Genomic DNA, 18076 nt, shown 5'->3' on the forward strand with positions numbered 1-18076 from the left:
AGGATGGCACAGACTGAATCTGTGCCAGGGGAGGGTCGGCTTTGATACCAAGGGGAATTTCTTCATGGAAAAGGTGCTCAGCCTTTGGAAGGGGCTGCCCTGGGTGGTGGCGGAGTCCCCATCCCTGGAGGTGTCCGAGGAGCCACTGGACATGGTGACAAGGTGGCGTTGGGTCATAAGCTGGGCTCGATGGCCTTGGGGATCCTCCCCAACCTAATGGAGCCTGTGATGGAGAGGGCAGGGGAGAGCCTGCTCCATGGTGGTGTCACCAGGGGTGTCACCACTGCCTGCCCCGCTCCATGGTGGGCACAGGGGTGTCACAGCCCTCCTCACCACACCCAACATGGCAGCTCAGGGGTGTCACACCCCGCCCCTCACCACACCCAACATGGCAGCTCAGGGGTGTCACACCCCTCCTCAGCACACCCAACATGGCAGCTCAGGGGTGTCACAGCCCTCCTCACCACACCCAACATGGCAGCTCAGGGGTGTCACACCCCTCCTCACCACACCCAACATGGCAGCTCAGGGGTGTCACACCCCTCCTCAGCACACCCAACATGGCAGCTCAGGGGTGTCCCACCCCGCCCCACCACACCCAACATGGCAGCTCAGGGGTGTCACACCCCTCCTCAGCACACCCAACATGGCGGCCCCGCCGTGTCCCGCCGCGGGTCCTCCCGGCCGACAGGGGGCGCTGCGGGGCGGGGCGGGGCCGGCCGGGCCGGGTGACCGCGGCGTCACGTGACGGCGGCGGGGGGAGCCGGGCCCGGACGAGCGCGGGTGTCCCGGAGCGGCCGAGAGCAGCGCCCGGTACGGCCCAGCCCGGCCCAGCCCGGCCCGCAGCGTCCCGGCCCGCCGGAGCCATCGCCCGGCCCAACCCGCAGCGCCCCCGGCCCGGCCCGCAGCGCCCCCGGCCCGCCCGCCCGCCCGCCGCCACCATGCTGGCGCTGCTGTCCCGGCTGCTCGACTGGTTCCGCTCGCTCTTCTGGAAGGAAGAGATGGAGCTGACGCTGGTGGGGCTGCAGTACTCGGGCAAGACCACCTTCGTCAACGTCATCGCGGTGAGCGGGGCGGCGGGCGGGGGCCGCGGATGGAGCGGGGCCGCGGGGATGGAGCCGTGTGAGCCCTCCCTGGGTGCGGTGGCTGAGCCCTGGGGGCTGCCGGGCCGCCCTAAGGCTTCGTGTGCTAACGGGACCCGCGGGGACGGCGATCCCACTGCGGGCTCTGAAGGCGCCCTGTTCCGCCAGGGTGTCGGTGTGGCAGCTGCGGAGATAACGCCGTGTGTCTTCAGCCGCCGCCTCCCTTGGACTGTTTTTCACTAGTCCGAAATCACTTAAGTGTCGGCATCCACTCACGGTTCTCCTCTCAAATGTTCGCTTATCGCTTGCCGAAACCCGTATCAAATAATCTCCTTTCTCTTAAGGTACGACTCACCTAAGGAGTCCAACTGACAAGCACAAGCCCATCAGCAGCAGAGCGCTGCTCTCGGGGCTGCTGGTGTGGTGATGTGCCTGCAGCAGGTAAAGGAGGGGTGTGGGAATACTCCTACACGAAGCTTTTTTTCCATTGTTGAACGAGATAAAGAGTGGCTTTGCCTAAACGGCGAAACCATTCAGCTTCAGCAGGGTCCTGCTCTGCTGATGGGTGTGATGGAAAACATTCCAGGAGACTTTGGGAGCTCCCGGAATGGGCAGCCAAAGGGTGTCTGTTGGTTTTTTTGGGAGCGTGAGTGACCTGAGCGTGGTGCACCTAGAATGGGAAAGCTGATGTCTCCAGCTTTAGAGAGAGCACACCTTCGCCTTGTCTTTTGGTTTTTGAGGCTGTGTCCTTCACACCGTGGAATACTTGTAAGAATGTAGTCTTTTAAGTGCCAGTTGAGCGAGTTACTGGCTGGGAAAAGGACTTTCATGCTCTTGCAGTTGTGCATCATCCCTGCACACTGACAAACACCCTGGCAAGACACAACCTTGTGTAGCTCAGGTGTGAGCACCCAGTGGGCTTCCTGACAATCCTGGAAAATGGGTTACTTCATGAAAGGTCACTTTTCTCTGACCAGCTGTTAGCTGAAAGTTGCTGGGGTGACCCAGGAGTGCCAGGAGCCTTTTCTTTCACACTCTACCAATACATCTGATTTGTAGAAATTGAAATTCTGTGGCTGCTGAGCTGGTACTGCTTGGAGTGTTCCTGCAGCTGGGGGCTCTCTGCAGAGGCTTTTCATCCTCTGGAGTCCTCCTGCTGATGGCACTTGACAAAAAAATGAGTGCTTTGCTTCTGTACAGCAGCAGCAGCAGCAGGACGTGTTTGGGGAGTTACCTGTGCAGCTCCCTGTAGTTGCCCATCACTCCAGCCCAGCTGAGTTGTCTCCAGTGGGAGAAGTTTTCCCTGAGTAAAGCTGGAGCCTGTTTGCAGCCTCCTCTGCGGGGGTTGGATCTTGCAAGGTTTCAGCCACATGTTGGGATCACACCCAGGCGTTTATCTGTGCGAGTGCCATTCAAAGAGCCTTGCAAAACCCCGGGCAAGGAGGAAGCTGTTGAGCGTGCTGACACAGCCTCCTCAGCTGGTTTGGTTTGGAAGCATCAGGTCACATCTCTGAAGTTGTTCATTAGGAAATCTGGTGAGGCTGAACACAAAAATAATCGGAGGGAAAGGGGTTTGCTCAGGTTTGTATCATTGGTTTAAACAAAATAATGGCATAAGCTTCAGTTACCAGTGCAAAATCACTTTTTAGAGAAGTGCAGGGCTGATTTCTCATTTTCTTCCTTGACTGACTTTAGTTCAGAGTCTGCATTCGGGAAGGAGTGCAGGAACAGAACAACTGCTCTCTGCAGGCCAGTTAATGGTTTGGGTGGATGAGGCTGTTGGGATTCCTCAAAACTGAAATGAGAGGAATGACACAGCAAGATGTCCTGTAGGACAGCTCTAAAAGCTGGAGTGCACACCAGCAGCTTGCTGTGGCTTAGAAGGTTGTGTTGCTGCCTAACAAAGGGCTCTGGCCAGTCTTGACAGCAGTGACTTTAATCCAGTATAAACCTCTACTATAATCTCTGCTCATCAAATCAGGCACAGGGAACTAGAGGGAAAACTCATCACAGGGAGGCTTGGTACAAGGCCTGACTGCTGCTGAAGAGAAACAGTGCACTTCTAGAACAATCCTTTTGCAGATTGGTTTGACCACGTTTATTCCTCCAGTGTAAACAAACCCCTGATTTGTAATCACACCAAACGAGGGAGACAGGACAAGAGGGAACGGCTTTGAGCTGAGAGATGGAGAGGTTAGATTAGATATCAGGGATAAACCCTTCCCTGGGGGGGTGCTGGGGCCCTGGCACAGGCTCCCAGAGAAGCTGTGGCTGCCCCTGGATCCCTGCAAGTGCCCTGGGATAGAGGAAGGTGTCCCTGGATGGTCTTGGATGGCCCTTCCGACCCAAACCCTCCTGTGCTCAGTTTGATTAGAAGGTTTAAAACCCGACGTTAGCGGCGAAATCTCGTTAGAGCTGGATTCAGCTAATGCAGCTTCTGCTTTTCTAAGGCTCTGCATTAGTCACTGTCTCTAATTAGATATTAAGCCTAAGTTTTCCATGTGCGTGAGTAAACTTGCTCACAAGGGAGGATATCATTTCTTCCTGCTCCTCATTTCCCTAATGTGGATGGCCTGTGGCTCTTGTTCAGAGAAGCAGCGTGTCATCCCGGGATCGCATCTGGCACCGTCGGCTCCTGATCCCAGCCCTGGAAATGCCCCTTATTTACAGAGCCTGCAGGATGCTGTGGTGTCTGCAGCTCGTGGCCATCCCCAGCCATCCCCGAGGCCAGCAGCTGGAGCTGGGAGCCGTGGCTGTGCTGCCGTGGGGAGCACCAGGGGCTGCTCCAGCCCAGTGACGCGACTGAAACACGACTCAAGTAAACTGAGCCTGATCCCGGCCCCGGGGCTCTCCTGCAGCCTCAGCAGGGAATTTCATGGAAGAGTGGCATGTCCTGGGCTTTCTGGAGAGGTTTTGGTTGATCCTTGGTCCAGGTGTTTGGCACTGGAGCACTGAAGCTCGTCGGCCTGATAGTCGGCGGGCAGAGATCTGGAGGAGTGGGAGGAACTTGGACGTTTCTGATACAGTTATCAGGCTCAAGAGCTAAACTCAACCTGTTTGTGGTGACAGGGTAAATCAGGTCCTTTTTTAGGCTTTGTGTCAGAGCCTGAATTAGTGTGGCTGGTTTTTAAACTTTGGGATATCTGGCAAGTGTTGGAATGAGACTGTGGTTTCTAGAGAGAGGCAATTCCTCAAGTGCCTCTCGACAAAAGGTTCGTTTGGCCAGCTGGGAGCTGCAACTTCCTTCTCTTCTCATGACTGTTAGAAGTGACTTGGACTTGAAGAAGTCCCAGCAGAGAAGTGCAGAAAAATATTGCTCTGAAGAGGTCCACTGCTGTTTTAATGCCTTTTGAACCACGCAGGCAGGCCATAAATCCCACGTGTTGTCACTTCAGACACGCCGTGGCCAAGGGAGAAGGGTGATAACATTTGGAGTGTTTCTTAATGGCAGAAGTCTCTTGAAATGCATTGCATCACTTCATTAGCTAATAAAGCTCCTAGGAGGTGACTCAGACCCTATCTCTGAGGTCCTGTACCCTAGGTAGGCTAAAACAGGTGGCTGAAATCAGAATCTCCTTTTCCCATCTCGGTCCTGAGGTCCTGTAGAGCACTTTGTAAGCAATGGCACAGCTTTAAGTGGTAACATCTGGATAAGGACACTTTCTTGAGTGTCAGGAACATGAAATGTCCTGAGCTCTTACATGACTGACTTCTAGACAGGCATATTCCTTCTTTGTGGTGGATGTTTGCTGAGCAGTCCATGTCCTTTTAAATATTCAGTTGAAGTCAGGGCTGGGGAGAGAAAAACACCTTCTCTTGTCATATACCAGTGTTCTGGTTTCTGCAGGAATCATTCCTGGAAGTGCTTTTGGGAAGCCTCTCAGTGATGGAAGCTTCTAATCTGGAGTTCAGGCTTCTGATCATGATCACAAGTAGCTGGAGCACTGAAGAATTTCCTAAAGAAGGAAGCTGGACTGTAGAAAGTTGATTTGTCCATTTATGATGCACTGCTTGGTTGAGGCTATGAGTGTTGCAGAGGAGGCTTAGTGTAGGGGTAGCTTGATTTAATGCTAAAATTGCACTGCTTTTTAAATAATTTTTTTTTTCAAGAAGACATTTTGGAAATGTGCAGCGTTTTTTTCTTAGTGAGGAAAGAAAGAAATTTGTAGGGCTGAGCAGCAGGGTATAATGTAATGCTCTGGTTCAGGTGGATTGGGAGTGTCCTGGCTGGATTCCATACTCCAGTGGTGTTGTCTCCTAGTTGGTTAAGCTTGTTTGTGATCTCATCTAGCTGGATGAAAAGTGTATGATTAAAGATAAAACAATCTTTGCTGTGTAATAACAAAGGCTGTGTGAAGAAATCGGTCCTATAACAGGAGTGAATCATGTCAGCTTTATGAGATACGAGCTAAAGGCTGCCCTGACCTTCTCTGATGGTACAAAGGATGTCCTTGTGCAAAACCAGGCTGCTTAGGGGGCTGACAGTCTGCTAAGAGGTGTCCAAGGCCAGGCTGGACAGGGCTTGGAGCAGTCTGGTGCTGTGGGAGGTGCCCCTGGCCATGGCAGGGGGTGGAACTGGGTGGTCTTCGAGGTTCCTCCCAATTGAAACCACTCCACCGTTCCATAACTTGCTGGAATTTGGAGTTTCTGGCTGTAGCCTTATGGTTGTAGAGAGGCAGATGAAGAAACCCAAATGTGGCTTTGTTTGGTTTATGCTTTTTGAACTCAAGACAGCTGGAAATGGGAGGTTTAATAAGGTTGTTGTAATATTAATTAAATTATGAAAGAGACTGAACTCGCATCCTTTGTACACTTCTGGAATGCCAAGGGATGGCAAGTTAAACACTTGCCCGAAGTTTTCCTCTGGGAAATGAGCTGGACCTGTAGCTGGCCTGTTCAGAAATGCTGCAGTCTGTGATTTAGTGCTGCTCCTGACCACGGAATGAAGTCCCTGGGTTCAGTCTGGATGCAGTTTTGCTGTTCTGAATGCTCCTTATCCAACATAAGCACTCATCGGGGTAAGTGGGTTCCTGCTGCACTAAAATCTCGTGTCTGGGTTCTCCAGGAGCTTTGGAGGGAGCAGCTCCTAAAGCAGGAGGCTGAAGGATTAGTCCTGTGGGTTCTCTGTGAATGTGGCCCCTGAAATTTGCCCTGTTTAGTCTCCCTGTCCCTTATCTCCCCCACGGGTTGGAGTTAACTTTGTTTGGTGACCTTGGGTTTGTGATGTGTGGGGTGTGTGACCTCGGGGCTGAGGCTTCCCTCGGAATCCCCGTGGGACAGCTCCTGCCCTTCCAGGAGCCCTGCAGGGAGTTCGGGCTCTGCCTGTGGGGTGGCACCAGTGCTGGAAACAAGGCACCGCTGGGTTGTCAGCACCTGCTCCTCCCGTCCTTGGTGGGTATTTGAGCAGTGCTGCCGTGTGTGACAACAGCCAGAGGCTTTCCCATCGGGAACTGAAAATATTGCTGTGCATATCGGGCTTGTTTTAAAGCCGGTGTTTTGGAAGGATCTTATTGTGAGCACGCTGATAGCGCTGGGAAGGCTGGTTCCAGAAGTGACTGCTAGGAAAAGTATGTTCCTTTTGTTCTGCTCTTCCAGTAGCTTTTGCATTTGAATACTCAAAGTCAAGCTGAATTCCTGGCTTTTTTCCTCTGAGGAGGTCGTAAACAAGAGCCCTCTAAATTCTGAGTTTAGAGAACTGTTTCTGGGCCAAGACAGTTGAATTGTGGTAGCAGAATCCATCAAAGGAGATCACTGCCTGCTGCTAAAATCCTCTACAATCCTTTTAACCAATTTTTGACCTGTCTTAAAAGAGAAGGTGAGTGCCAGTACCTTGGGCCCACTGCCTGTGAGCAGAGGAACACCCACACTCACATCAGGGGAAGGTCTGTCAGATGAAGACCTGAGCTGACCCACAGGTTCACGTCAGCTCTGGATTGTCCCTCTGCAAAGCAGAGAGCAGGCAGCTGAAACCCAACTGAGCACCTGCAGTTGGAAGGTTTTGAGGTTTTAGGCAAGTCAGAGCAAGTTCGGGGATGTGCAGCGTGGGTAGAGAGCACTTGGGAAGGAATAAGATGCAGCAGCTTTCCTGAAGATTCTGTCAAAGTTTCCCTGTGGTGGGTCACGGTAATTTCAACGTTCCATGAAAGATGTGGCAATTGAAGTGCTGCTCCAATCTGCAGGAGTCTGGATCCTGAAAGAGCAGTGGGAGAACATGAAATCGGCGCTGAACACACTGCAATTAGTGGGATGACTGGCACAGTGAGTGCTGCAAGGGAGGGCTGTAAACTCCTCCCAGGGATGGGCAGGGAGTGTTGGGACAGCTTGATGAGAGCTTGATGAGGGTCATGGTAAGGTTCTTTATGGGTGAGAATCAGGGGGAAGGCCAACAAGGCAGATACCCTGGTGGGAGTCTCTTCTAGATCACCCAGCCCAGGATGAAGAGGCACCAAAATCCCCCTTAAACTGCTGGGAGAAGTCTCACCGTGGCTGGGCCTTGTTTTCCTAGGGGACCTCAGCTTCCCACGTGTCTGCTGGAAATAAACCCAGCAGGGAGGTGATGAGTCCAGGAGGATCCTGGAATGTGTGTTCCTATTGATAAGAACAGCTCTCGAGAGAAGGATCTGGAAGGATCTGAGTGGGAATAGTTGGCAGCATCTGGGGTAAGGCTCAGCAGCAGAGATGGAGGCTCAGGGAGTGCTTGGGAGACGCTGGGATGGGAGCTGTGGGTGTGGGGTGTGACTGTGGAGGCAGGAATGTGGAGGCAGGAATGCTGTGGTGCTTGAGCAACATGGCAAGTGACCCTTGAGAGGCAAGATTGGTTCGAGGAGCTGAGCTGAGCTGCCCCAGCCGCGGCGGAGCGTCAGCTCTGAGCTGTGCTGGTCGCTCTGGCTGCAGCGGGCAGCTCAGGCCCTGGCATTTCGGGCAGGGATGGGCAGCTCCTGCACTGGCATTGCCATTGGGCACCCACCCTGCTCCCTTAGAAAGGGCAGAGCGGCTTGTGGAGCAGTGCTGCAGGCTGCGAGCCAAGCTCCTGCTGCAGCCCTGGTCCTGCTGGCCGCACTGCTCCTCATACAAGCCAGGAGCTGTGGCCCTTCATGGCCACCTGGTCAGGCTCAGCTGCTCCTTGCAGCTTGCGGGCACTCAGGCCCTGCCTCTGGGGTGCTGTGTCTGCTTCAGAGATCCCAAAAGGCTTTGAACCCCCGGGAACTTCTCTGGGCAGTGTCAGGGGAGAGATGCGGACTCTGCTGCTGTGATACCAAACCCTAATTAAACAACTGAATGCTTCGGGACCAACCCTAATTTTTCCAAATGTGCTTGAGTGTCTGGTTCTGTTACACATCATGGATGTAGGCAGCTTCATAATGGCCACTGTGGCTGATTCACCTTCTGCCAAACAGCCAAGGGAGAAATCTGTAGTAGTGTTGAAAACTCTTGTTGTGGCTGCAGGAGATGGTGGGGAGCTTGGCTGTCAGGCTGCTGCAGATGGAAGTGTTAGAGACAGTAAAACATCTGCCACTGGAGAGGCTCTCCAGTGCAGTGCTGTTTGCAGCAGTTCTGTCCCAGCTGGGAGTGATGCTGAGTGTCTGCTGGAAACAAGTCTCTGCTGCCTGAGATACCCTGGAGCATTTCCCGCTGCCGGACACTGTGGCCTGGCAGGAAGCTGACCCGGCAGGTCCTGCCACTCTGCAGCCTTTAACACTCCTCAGGGAGTCACCCCATCCCTGTGGGCTGCAGGCTTCCTCCACAGGAGTGATTTATCACTGCAAATGCTGCCCAGAGAGCAGCTTGCATCAGAGGGAGCCCTGCTGGATATTTCTAGCTCCCAGGTAACTGGGAGATGCTGACATGCAGACCTTGGCTCCTGCCGTAGGTGAATGGCTCTTGTCCATCTGTTAAGCTGTGCAAAGCACTTTCCCGGGTGACTTTGTGCCCCTGGCTGTCTCAAGGCTTGAAAAATGATTTCAGTGCTTGTAAGGAATGTGCTGTCTGACTTCACACAAGCTCCGGTACACATGGATTTAACATCCGTGACTCCTCGGCTGTAAAACCTTCCGTTGGAAGGCAAATGGTTAGAAAAAGCTTGTGATATTTTCCTATGTAAACCAGTTGTGTCAGATAAGCACTAAATTTAACTTCCTCTTTTTTTTTTTTTCTTTTTTTTCCAGTCAGGTCAATTCAGTGAAGACATGATTCCTACGGTGGGCTTCAACATGAGGAAAGTTACAAAGGGTAATGTTACAATAAAGGTATGTTGCCATTGTTGACTGTTTCTTTAGCTTCTGCTTCGAAATTTACATGTTTGCTCTGTTTTGCTTCCAGCCTTGAGGCAAATATAGAAAACCGAAGAGGCTCAGCTAAATCTGTCGAGTAGCTTAAGAAGACATTTATGTTTATTTATGGAGTTTCTGAAATGAGACTGTGTGTGTGATTCCCAGGTTCATGGACTAGTTAAAGCACTGTTGTGGTGCTGCTCTCCGGCTTGGATCTGAGTGTTTGAGGCCCAGAGATGCTGCTTTCCTGCTCATCAGTTCGCTTAAGGGAAAGTTGACATCCAAAGCAAAGCTTTAAGTGAACACATTGTATTTTCTGGTGTGCCTCAGTGTGTAACCTCGGTACACAGGATGTTCTTGTGTCTGGTGCAAGGTGCTCCAGTTTGCACCTCCTGCTCTTGGGCCCTAAGCTCTGAGCAGCTGTGCAAGGGATTATTCCTGGTTTGACGTGGGAGAGGTCGAGCAGCTGCTTGAAGAGAAAGGAAGAACTGTTGTGATTTCTTGTCTTATCTTTGCCTGACATGTTTAAACACAGCGCATGGCTAAATTGTCTTTCTCCCCTTGCCTTAAGATTTGGGATATAGGAGGGCAGCCCCGATTCCGAAGCATGTGGGAGCGATATTGCAGAGGAGTTAATGCTATTGTGTAAGTGTCCTTCCTTCAACTCTGCTTCCTTCACATGTGCTCCTCTTCTCTGGGAGCCTTCCTAACACTGCATGCCTGACTCTGGAGTTCTCCTCGGGATTCTCAACCTGCACTGCAGCCACACTCACCTTTTTCACCCTTCAGTTCAGGGCTCAGGATGGGTTATTTTATCAGGGTCTCATTTGGAGTACTAACTTCTCCCTGTCTGAACTGGGTGGCAGTGCTAACACAAAGCATCTTCCTTCTACTCTGCTCTTAGTGAACTTTTTTTTAAAGATCTAAATTCTTTGCTCAGAAGTCCTAGCTTTGTTGAAAGCCTTGTTGAATGTGCTCAAACGTGGCAGTGTGAAGGGAAGTGATGTTTCTGCAGGAGCTCAGTGTCACTGACCTAACCTGAAATTCTCTTTAAAGCTACATGGTAGATGCTGCAGATCGTGACAAAATAGAAGCCTCTCGAAATGAGCTGCACAATCTTCTAGATAAGCCCCAGTTACAAGGAATCCCTGTAAGTAACATCACCTCAAACACCATTAAATGTCTCTGAGGAGTGTGCATCACTTGAGCAACTCTGAAGTCTGCCTTGAACTCTGAATTGTAAGGCCCAGCCTTACTGGTCAGTATAAGCATGAACAATACCTGCCCCAGTGCCTTAAACCAATTTTTGACCTTCAGTGGTCTTACTCCATTCAGTGCTCACAAAACATAATAAATAAAATTGAAACAGCAGTTTAGAGGGTTCCACAGGATGAGTTTGTGCTATTGACTAAAGGGTAACCACGGTGTAGTACGGAAATGTTGAGTTAGTTTGGGGAATCTCAGATGAGAGTGCTGCAAATGTTCTCAGATTTATCAGCTGATGTATTCTCCTGCTTGCTCTTTGCACAGAGCAGTTTATTTGTGCCCCCTCTTTCCCTGTGACTAGGTCAGTCTTCCTTTCTTGATCTGGTTTAGCAGTGGATATCTCATTCCATTGGATTTGACAGGCAGATGCAGACTGCTCATGAGACTCCCTTGAAGTTTGTTGGTTTTCTGGTTTTGGTTGGGGGTTTTGTCCGTTTGTTTGGGGATTTTTTTAAGCAAAGCCACAACCATTTCCTTCTCTGGATTTCAGGTGCTAGTACTTGGAAATAAGAGAGACCTCCCTAATGCTTTGGATGAGAAACAGCTAATTGAAAAGATGTAAGTCTAACCCTTGCTAAGAAACATTTCTCTTCCTCAATAAATCCATGTACGTGGGGTTGTTATTAGATCAGGAAGCCCACATTTATGAATGGAAAACCCAGCAACAGCAGGGAGCTGAATGTTGTACAGAACAAGTTGTGTGGGGAAGGGGAACATTCAGATTGTCAGTAAGAGTCCTTGTGTCAGTGAAATGTGTGCTGAAATGTTCTCTCTTTCCTAGGAACCTTGCTGCTATTCAGGACAGAGAAATCTGCTGCTACTCAATTTCTTGCAAAGAGAAAGATAATATAGGTAACTATGAACCCACAACACTGAGAATCGTGAAGTGCTGTCAGAGGATGGGCTGGGGGGATTGTAACTTCTTAAACACAAACTTCCTGTCGTCAGGAAACCAGGAACAAATCAAAGACCAATGTGGGAGGGCACTGGTTGAATTCAGCATGACTCCTGATGGCAGTGAGGAAGGCTGACTGGTGGTAAAGTTTTAGGGGTTGCAGTTACCAAAAAATGTCAGTGCCTGTGAAATCTGCTCCTTCCTTCAGTCAGCTTGCAGGAAAGAGCTGACTAGTCCATTAGCTTGGCCTAAATGATTTTATACTCCTGCCAGGTGCTCTCACCTCTGCCTCACTTGGTGAGGATGCCAAGTACTTGCAGCAAGTTTTTCCTCAAGTCATCCCCTTGAAATAATCACCTTCCCTTGGTGTGTTATCAGAGCAGTTGGCGTTGTGGCAGCTGCCAGTCCCCGTTCCCTGCAGCCAAACAGTGCCTTTCTCTGGCACAGACATCAAATGCTTCAGAACTTGGGGAGTTCAAAGCAGAAACCACGTCCTGTGTGATCTGTGCTGTTTGCCATAAGCTTTGTGAGTAAACTGAGCTGAGTGAAAACAGAATTTAACAACACTTCCCATCCTTTTCCTGATGCCTTCCATGACTGCCGTGGGATTAACACTGGTGCATTGCCGGGGTGACAGGAGTTTGCTGATGAGGCAACTTCAGGGTGATGCTCTCAGGAGAAGCTCCAAAGGATACCAGGATGACTTTATAGGGGGAAAAAGGCTTATTTCTAGGAAAACTGGATAGTCTGTGGAGCAGCTGTGGCTTCCAAGAAGCCCCTGTCACCTTAGCATCAGTTAAAGGTTCACACATGATGGGTGGAAGCAGAGACTCCCTTCTGTGGAGATCCACACAAGGCTCCCAGCGCAGCTGAGCCTCCCTGAGGCCTTTCCCTTCCTTAGGAGGACCTCTTCCAGGCAGGGAGGAGCATGATGCCTTGTCCCACAGGGCTAAACCAGCTTTGTTCTCATCAGGGGAGGAGCTGCAGGCTGGCTGAACAGAGCAGTGCTGATCTAAAACTGATCATTGGAGCCATAGTGAGATGTCCCATGAAGGAATATCTTTTTCTCAAAGATGGACAGAGCTGAGGAACCAGGGTGTGTGGGGCAGTGCCTGTCATTGTTACCTAAAGGATGCTGGGCAGTTACAGGATCAAAGCATGGACAGCAAGCATGCTAAAAAACCATTGTGTTCATCTGCCCTGGGCCATCCTCCAGAGGAGGGCGTGCATATTCCTGTCCTGTGCTTGGGACTCTGGAATACCAAAGCCTTGCCGCTTATATCCAATACAGACACTTGAATGTGGAACTTCTCTTCTCTCTCCCTGTAGATATCACGCTTCAGTGGCTTATTCAGCATTCAAAATCTAGAAGAAGCTGAAGTCTTCCTGGAATCTCCAGTACCAGTTGGCCATAATCTCAATTGTCCACTTCCCTCCATAATGAGATACTACCCAAAAATCCTGTATCAAGAATCTGCCTTTTCACGGTTCATTTCTCATGTGCACTGCTGAAGACTTGTATTCCTATTCTGTCACAAAACAACTAGAGTTGTCATGATAAAAGTCAGCACAAATATTTATTTTACAACCATCTTGTGGTGGGAGGGTTGTGGGGGGGGCTTTTTAAAAAAACCTTATCTCTACCGTGTTAACTACGATGGTACACTCTGTTCTGGTTTTTCAGGGCCAGGTTTTTATATGATTTTCAGCAAGTGTTTTATTTCTAGTGTTTAGTGGCTTGAAGATGCTGATGCTTGACAGCATTAAGATTCTGTAAGATGCCACATACAGTAGTTAGAAAACATTTAAGCGTGAGTTGTGGGATACTGATTGATCTCACAAATGCATGTGATGTGTGTACGTAAGCAGAGAAATGGAAACAGTTTGCTGAGGGGAGCACAAGGCATAGATCAGCATCACTAATCTACAGCTGAGATCCTGTCACTTGAAAAAGAAAACTCTCGGTGAATTAGGGAAGTCATCTGTTGAAAATCATTCTGTTGCATTCGGTTTAACATTTACGTGGGGGATGGGAATGGACTGTTCTGTCAAACTTTCAACCATTGGAGTATTCCAGCATGAAAACAAATCGCTAGGGACATCAGGCTTCGTTCAAATACATTTTTCTATCTCCAGATACTCGTGGTCTCTCTCTGAAACCAGAACACGCATTCTGAGCAGCTGCATGACACCCAAATTACCGATGCTCTTGTATCGAGGCAGTTGTTGACCTTTAGCACAATCTGTGTGTAATTGTCAGTGTCTGTCCTGCTCGTGGAATGGCTGGGCACAGTTTCACCTGGTGCTATGGAATACCTGGGCTATTGTGACAACTCTAGACCCGCCTGCTTCCTCCATGCAACCATGTGCAAAGCCTGTCAGACGCAATGAAATGTTTCGCTGTGTCAAAGCACAAGAGAGCCGATGACTCGATCCTGTCTCTTGACTTAGCTCCTGCAGCTTAGGGAAGTGTGTATAAACTCCAGATTGTAACGTTCCTGTAGCTTTACTTCCTCAGTGACTTCAGCATACTCAAAGGGACAGCCTCGTGCAGACCGGTCTGTTCACCCAGCAGTGTCAGCGTAGCTACTCGTGTGCGCAGATAAATCCATGCCGCAGCTGCTTGTGTTGCCTCACACCGTGTGTGATCCCCCAGCTCCACGTGGTTTGCAGCCCCTGGGAGCCTGGGGCAGCGTTCAGTGCCCTCAGCTGTGCCCAGGCAGTGTTAATGCAGGCTGCCATGGCCTTACTGTGGTGTCCCAGCTCTGCCACTGCTGCACAGACACTACACGCTGCCCTGCCTGCCTTCATTCGGCGGCCTCAAGTTGCATTTGAACTTTTTTGTCCCCTTTCAGTTCTCTGAAGCATGAATTCAATTAATCCATACTCTGGTGCTGTAGAGGAGAGGGTGTATTAACCTGCTGCTGTAGTCCCGAGTTCACCAGAACTGCTACAGTTACTTTTATTTAGCAAATTTGCTTGTGCCTATAATAAGGAAACTAAACTAGAATGTGTGAATCTTTGTGGGGGACCAGGTCACTGTTTAGTTAACTGGCCTATAGCTAAACTTGATGTGTTTGGTGTTTATCTACTTCACTGCTTTCAGCATTTATGGCATCCAAACACTACCAATTGTTAACCTGTGCATTACTCTCTGCATGTGAACAACTTATACAATTACTGAACTTTGTAAATACGTGAAATTTTTTATTTAGGTGGATGCATATGTTGGTTTACTGCTCTTCAGCTTTATTCAATAAACTTATGTTTTGAGGGTTGTATTGACACTTAACTGCCTGACTTGAGTTGATGTGGCTGAACTCATGGAAAAACACAATGGGATGTCTGTCTCCTCTGCCAAAGATTACAGTGGGGGAAGAAGGATTGGTAAATACCTGAGCTGATTTCTAGTCTGTGGTTCAGCTATTCCAGTGAAATGCTCACAGAATCTACCTTTGAGACCTGGGGCTTGCTCACCTTTACCCGAGCAAGCTCAGATGGTCAGTCTGAGCAGATTTCAGGGCTTTTTTCTGTGTGTGAAAAGCACTGGGCAGCTGCAGGGTCTGAAGTAGGGGCAGCTTTCTTCAGGAGAGCTCTGTTTTCAGGAGAGAAATACATGTGTCTGCAAGCTTGGTTCTTGTGTCCAGCCTAGAGTAAAACCTTGGCTTTTCTAGCACAAGTGTCAGGTCTTGCAGTGCCTGATCATTCACTGCCAATTTAAGCAGAAAGATTCTTATCTCAGTGGAAAGTGAGGCTTTTGTTGACGGAGGTCTTGAAAAAAACCTTTGCTGTGGTCTTAATCCGAAGTTTCACTGACTGTTCTTCCCAAAGGTTTTTGTTGTATTAATTTCTCTTAGGACACTGGATAATTTACAGGACTGTCTGTCAGCATCTTCCAATTAATGGTAAGAAATTGGATGTCTTGTTTCAGGCTTGTCTCCCTGTGAGCTTTCAAACTTGCTGAGCTGTATCAGGTTTGTTTTTAGTCCTGAGTGCAGGTCTTTGAGCACCCTTCACGTGTAACTCAGCTGGTGGGAAGGACTGGTGAACTGCTAAAGATCCCGTGCATATTTCCTTGGGAGTTTCCTGCATGCAGAACAAGCTCCCTGCAGTTCATAGTCAAAGTAAAACATCTCTAGAAAGAAATCTGAAAACAGCGTTGGTGCACTGAGCCTTGTCAGCCTGGCTGGTGTGACACCAGGACCAGTCATTCAGTAAATCAGCTGTGGTATGGACTGGCCCACAGCTCTCTGCTTGATGTGGTATTTCAGTCCCCGTTTCTGTTTCTAGGTGTAAACAGCAGGGAGAGACACAGGGGCCCCCTGTGATGTGTGTGCTCTAAAAGGTACGTTTGCAGTAGTTCCCCAGATGTGCCCAGCTGGGTTTCACAGCTGTTGTGGTGCTGCTCTGCCAGATGCCCTCAGAGTGGCTGTTTGATTCCAGTGCACAGGGCTGCTCTTGTTCTATTTCTGGGCTGGAGTAACTTGCCAGGTCCCTTTCGTTTGAAAGGGGAAGTGTAGGAAGTGTTTCCTTCTGGACACCTTTCAGCCTTGGACTGAAAACAAGACTCACCTGGCACTTCATGTTCAAGGTTAAATCTTTTCTGGCCTAATAAAGGTGTGGAGTTCAGGCATTAGCAGTGGTGTTTGCTGAACTTGGACGCTGTAGCTGTGTTCTAGAAATGTCATCTCAACACCATTGCTTGTCTCAGGCTCTGTAGTGAGCATGGACAGTAACAAGAAGCTGATTAAATTTTCCTTTCTTTTCACAAAAGTTGCTTTTGGGGATGCATTTTAATTTCATAAATTACTGCATTTGACATCAATAGCCATAGTCCTGAAACTCCTCTGATGCATGTTGGGACTGTTGGCACGTTAAGAAAAGCAGCTCTTGTGACAAGGCAGACCCTGAGCCAGAGAGAACTCGTGGTGGTGAATACCTGGAAGCTGGACAGCAGCCCTGCCTCTGTGCCCTGCTGGGCTGTGGGCATTGTGTGCTGTCCTGGGGTTTAAATCAGCTCTCAGTCCTTGGGGCTGGCTCTGTTCAGTGGTCCTGGAGCAGCGGTGATGAGAGGAGGAATGGTTGTGCTTGCCCCCACAGCTCTGGCTGTGTGAGTTTTTCGGAGTGTCCCAGTCCAGCTTCAGTGTGGATGGTGGTTCTTTAAAGTGCAATTCCAGAGCAGGGGAGTCCCCATCACCCAGGGGCTGGGCAGCTGCAGGAGCAGCTCCGTCCCACCACCTGGCAAGAGGAAAGATGCACAAATGCAGAGCTGGTCCATGATCCCTGGAACCAGTAATCCAGTTTCTCAGCGATTTATGTTTTCTCTTTGCATCTTGATGGAAGCAGGTCGGAAAGGTTTTGGGTGCTGACGTATCAAACTGCATAAATCTTCACTTTCTGGTAGAAGTAAAGGCCAAAGAAAATGCCTTAATCTCTGTTGAATCTAGGAATGTCGTGGAGGGATCTGTAATAACCTGAGGAATGGCTTAGCAGGATTATCAAGCTTTTAACTGCCCTGAGGTTTCCTTTGTCGTGGCTGTGCAGTGGCACGTCCTGGTTTGCTTTGTGCAGGATCTGTGCTCCCCCTGCATGCCCAGCCCTGCTCCCCTGCCTTGTCCTGCACTGACCCTGACCAGTGTGGATCCCAAAAAGGAAAGCAGGCTCTTGAGCTGTGTTTCTAAGCTGACACAGGCAGTGAATTCGTGTTAAAGGAGATGCAGTGTGTGAGTGCCTGAGCTTCAGGGCTTTAGTTCCCAAAAAAATGAGTGCAGAACTTGTCCCTTCAGAGAGTGCTCTGCTGCTTTAGGGCTGCAGCTGCTGCACGTTCTGGTGTGTCCTGGTGAAACAGAGGGGTTTTCTCCGACGTGTCACTCCGGTGGCAAACACAGAATGGCACTCAGAGGGGCTTTGCACATACTCTTTCAAAGGAGAAGTGAAATACTTGATGTTTTTATTTCCCTCCCAGTGGAAGGTGGGTAAGTAGACCTTTGTGCCAGGATTAGTGCCTTTTAATTATGACATGACAGGTTTTGTTCTGTTAAAGGCAACATCTATCATTGTGATAATTTTGAAGTGCTTCAATAAAGTGTTGTTGAAAACCACTTTTTTTTTTTGCATATTCATCTGTAGTAGGACAGCTGCTTTTACTATTGTTAGAAATATCTAAGAACCCTCATTAGCTAATTCTGGGAAACATTTGGGTGTCTTTAAGTACACGACGTCATCTGGAGAGTGACTGTCAACATTGTGCTCAGTGCAGGCAACTTTGAGAGGCCAGGCTGTGAAATTCCCATTTCTGATTGTTTTTGTTCTGGTACTGGAAGCACTGCTTGGTCTCATTTGCGTTTCTCTCTGAAAAGACCCACTGGGTTGAAGTTCCTGAACCATATTATTCAATAAACGGAGCAAATATGTCAGTAGAGGAAGAAAAAGTTGCTGTGTGTGAAATTTAAACTTGATTCTCACCAGAGTCTCAAGAGTAAGTAAACTGTTAAGGTGCTTTTGTGTGATTGTGTTCACTTGGGGTGTGGACACTTCAGTCTTTGCAACAAGGAGGAATTTTC

At 49.5% G+C, this 18076-nt stretch overlaps 1 protein-coding gene across 1 annotated transcript; it reads left to right on the forward strand.

Annotated features, from left to right (window-relative positions):
* Positions 1-760: 760 nt before the first annotated feature.
* Positions 761-17614, forward strand: ARL8B (ADP ribosylation factor like GTPase 8B). The gene is made up of 7 exons (XM_066195163.1): positions 761-1064; positions 9248-9328; positions 9924-9997; positions 10409-10502; positions 11109-11176; positions 11400-11470; positions 12843-17614. Exons 1-7 carry the CDS (start codon positions 942-944, stop codon positions 12890-12892), a joined length of 561 nt encoding a protein of 186 aa, XP_066051260.1. The 5' UTR covers positions 761-941; the 3' UTR covers positions 12893-17614.
* The last annotated feature ends 462 nt before the right edge of the window (positions 17615-18076 follow it).

The sequence above is a fragment of the Chamaea fasciata genome, unplaced genomic scaffold, assembly GCF_029207755.1.
Source record: "Chamaea fasciata isolate MVZ Bird 193981 ecotype frontalis unplaced genomic scaffold, bChaFas1.0.hap1 SCAF_13, whole genome shotgun sequence".
NCBI lineage: Eukaryota > Metazoa > Chordata > Aves > Passeriformes > Sylviidae > Chamaea > Chamaea fasciata.

What these genes read in the sequence shown, in the direction of transcription:
- ARL8B (XM_066195163.1), top strand. Translation starts at nt 942, where the DNA reads ATGCTGGCGCTGCTGTCCCGGCTGCTCGACTGGTTCCGCTCGCTCTTC. An exon ending in AGAGGAGTTAATGCTATTGT is followed by an intron (nt 9,998 to 10,408) that starts GTAAGTGTCCTT and finishes TTCTCTTTAAAG; the next exon opens with CTACATGGTAGATGCTGCAG. An exon ending in CAAAGAGAAAGATAATATAG is followed by an intron (nt 11,471 to 12,842) that starts GTAACTATGAAC and finishes CTCTCCCTGTAG; the next exon opens with ATATCACGCTTCAGTGGCTT.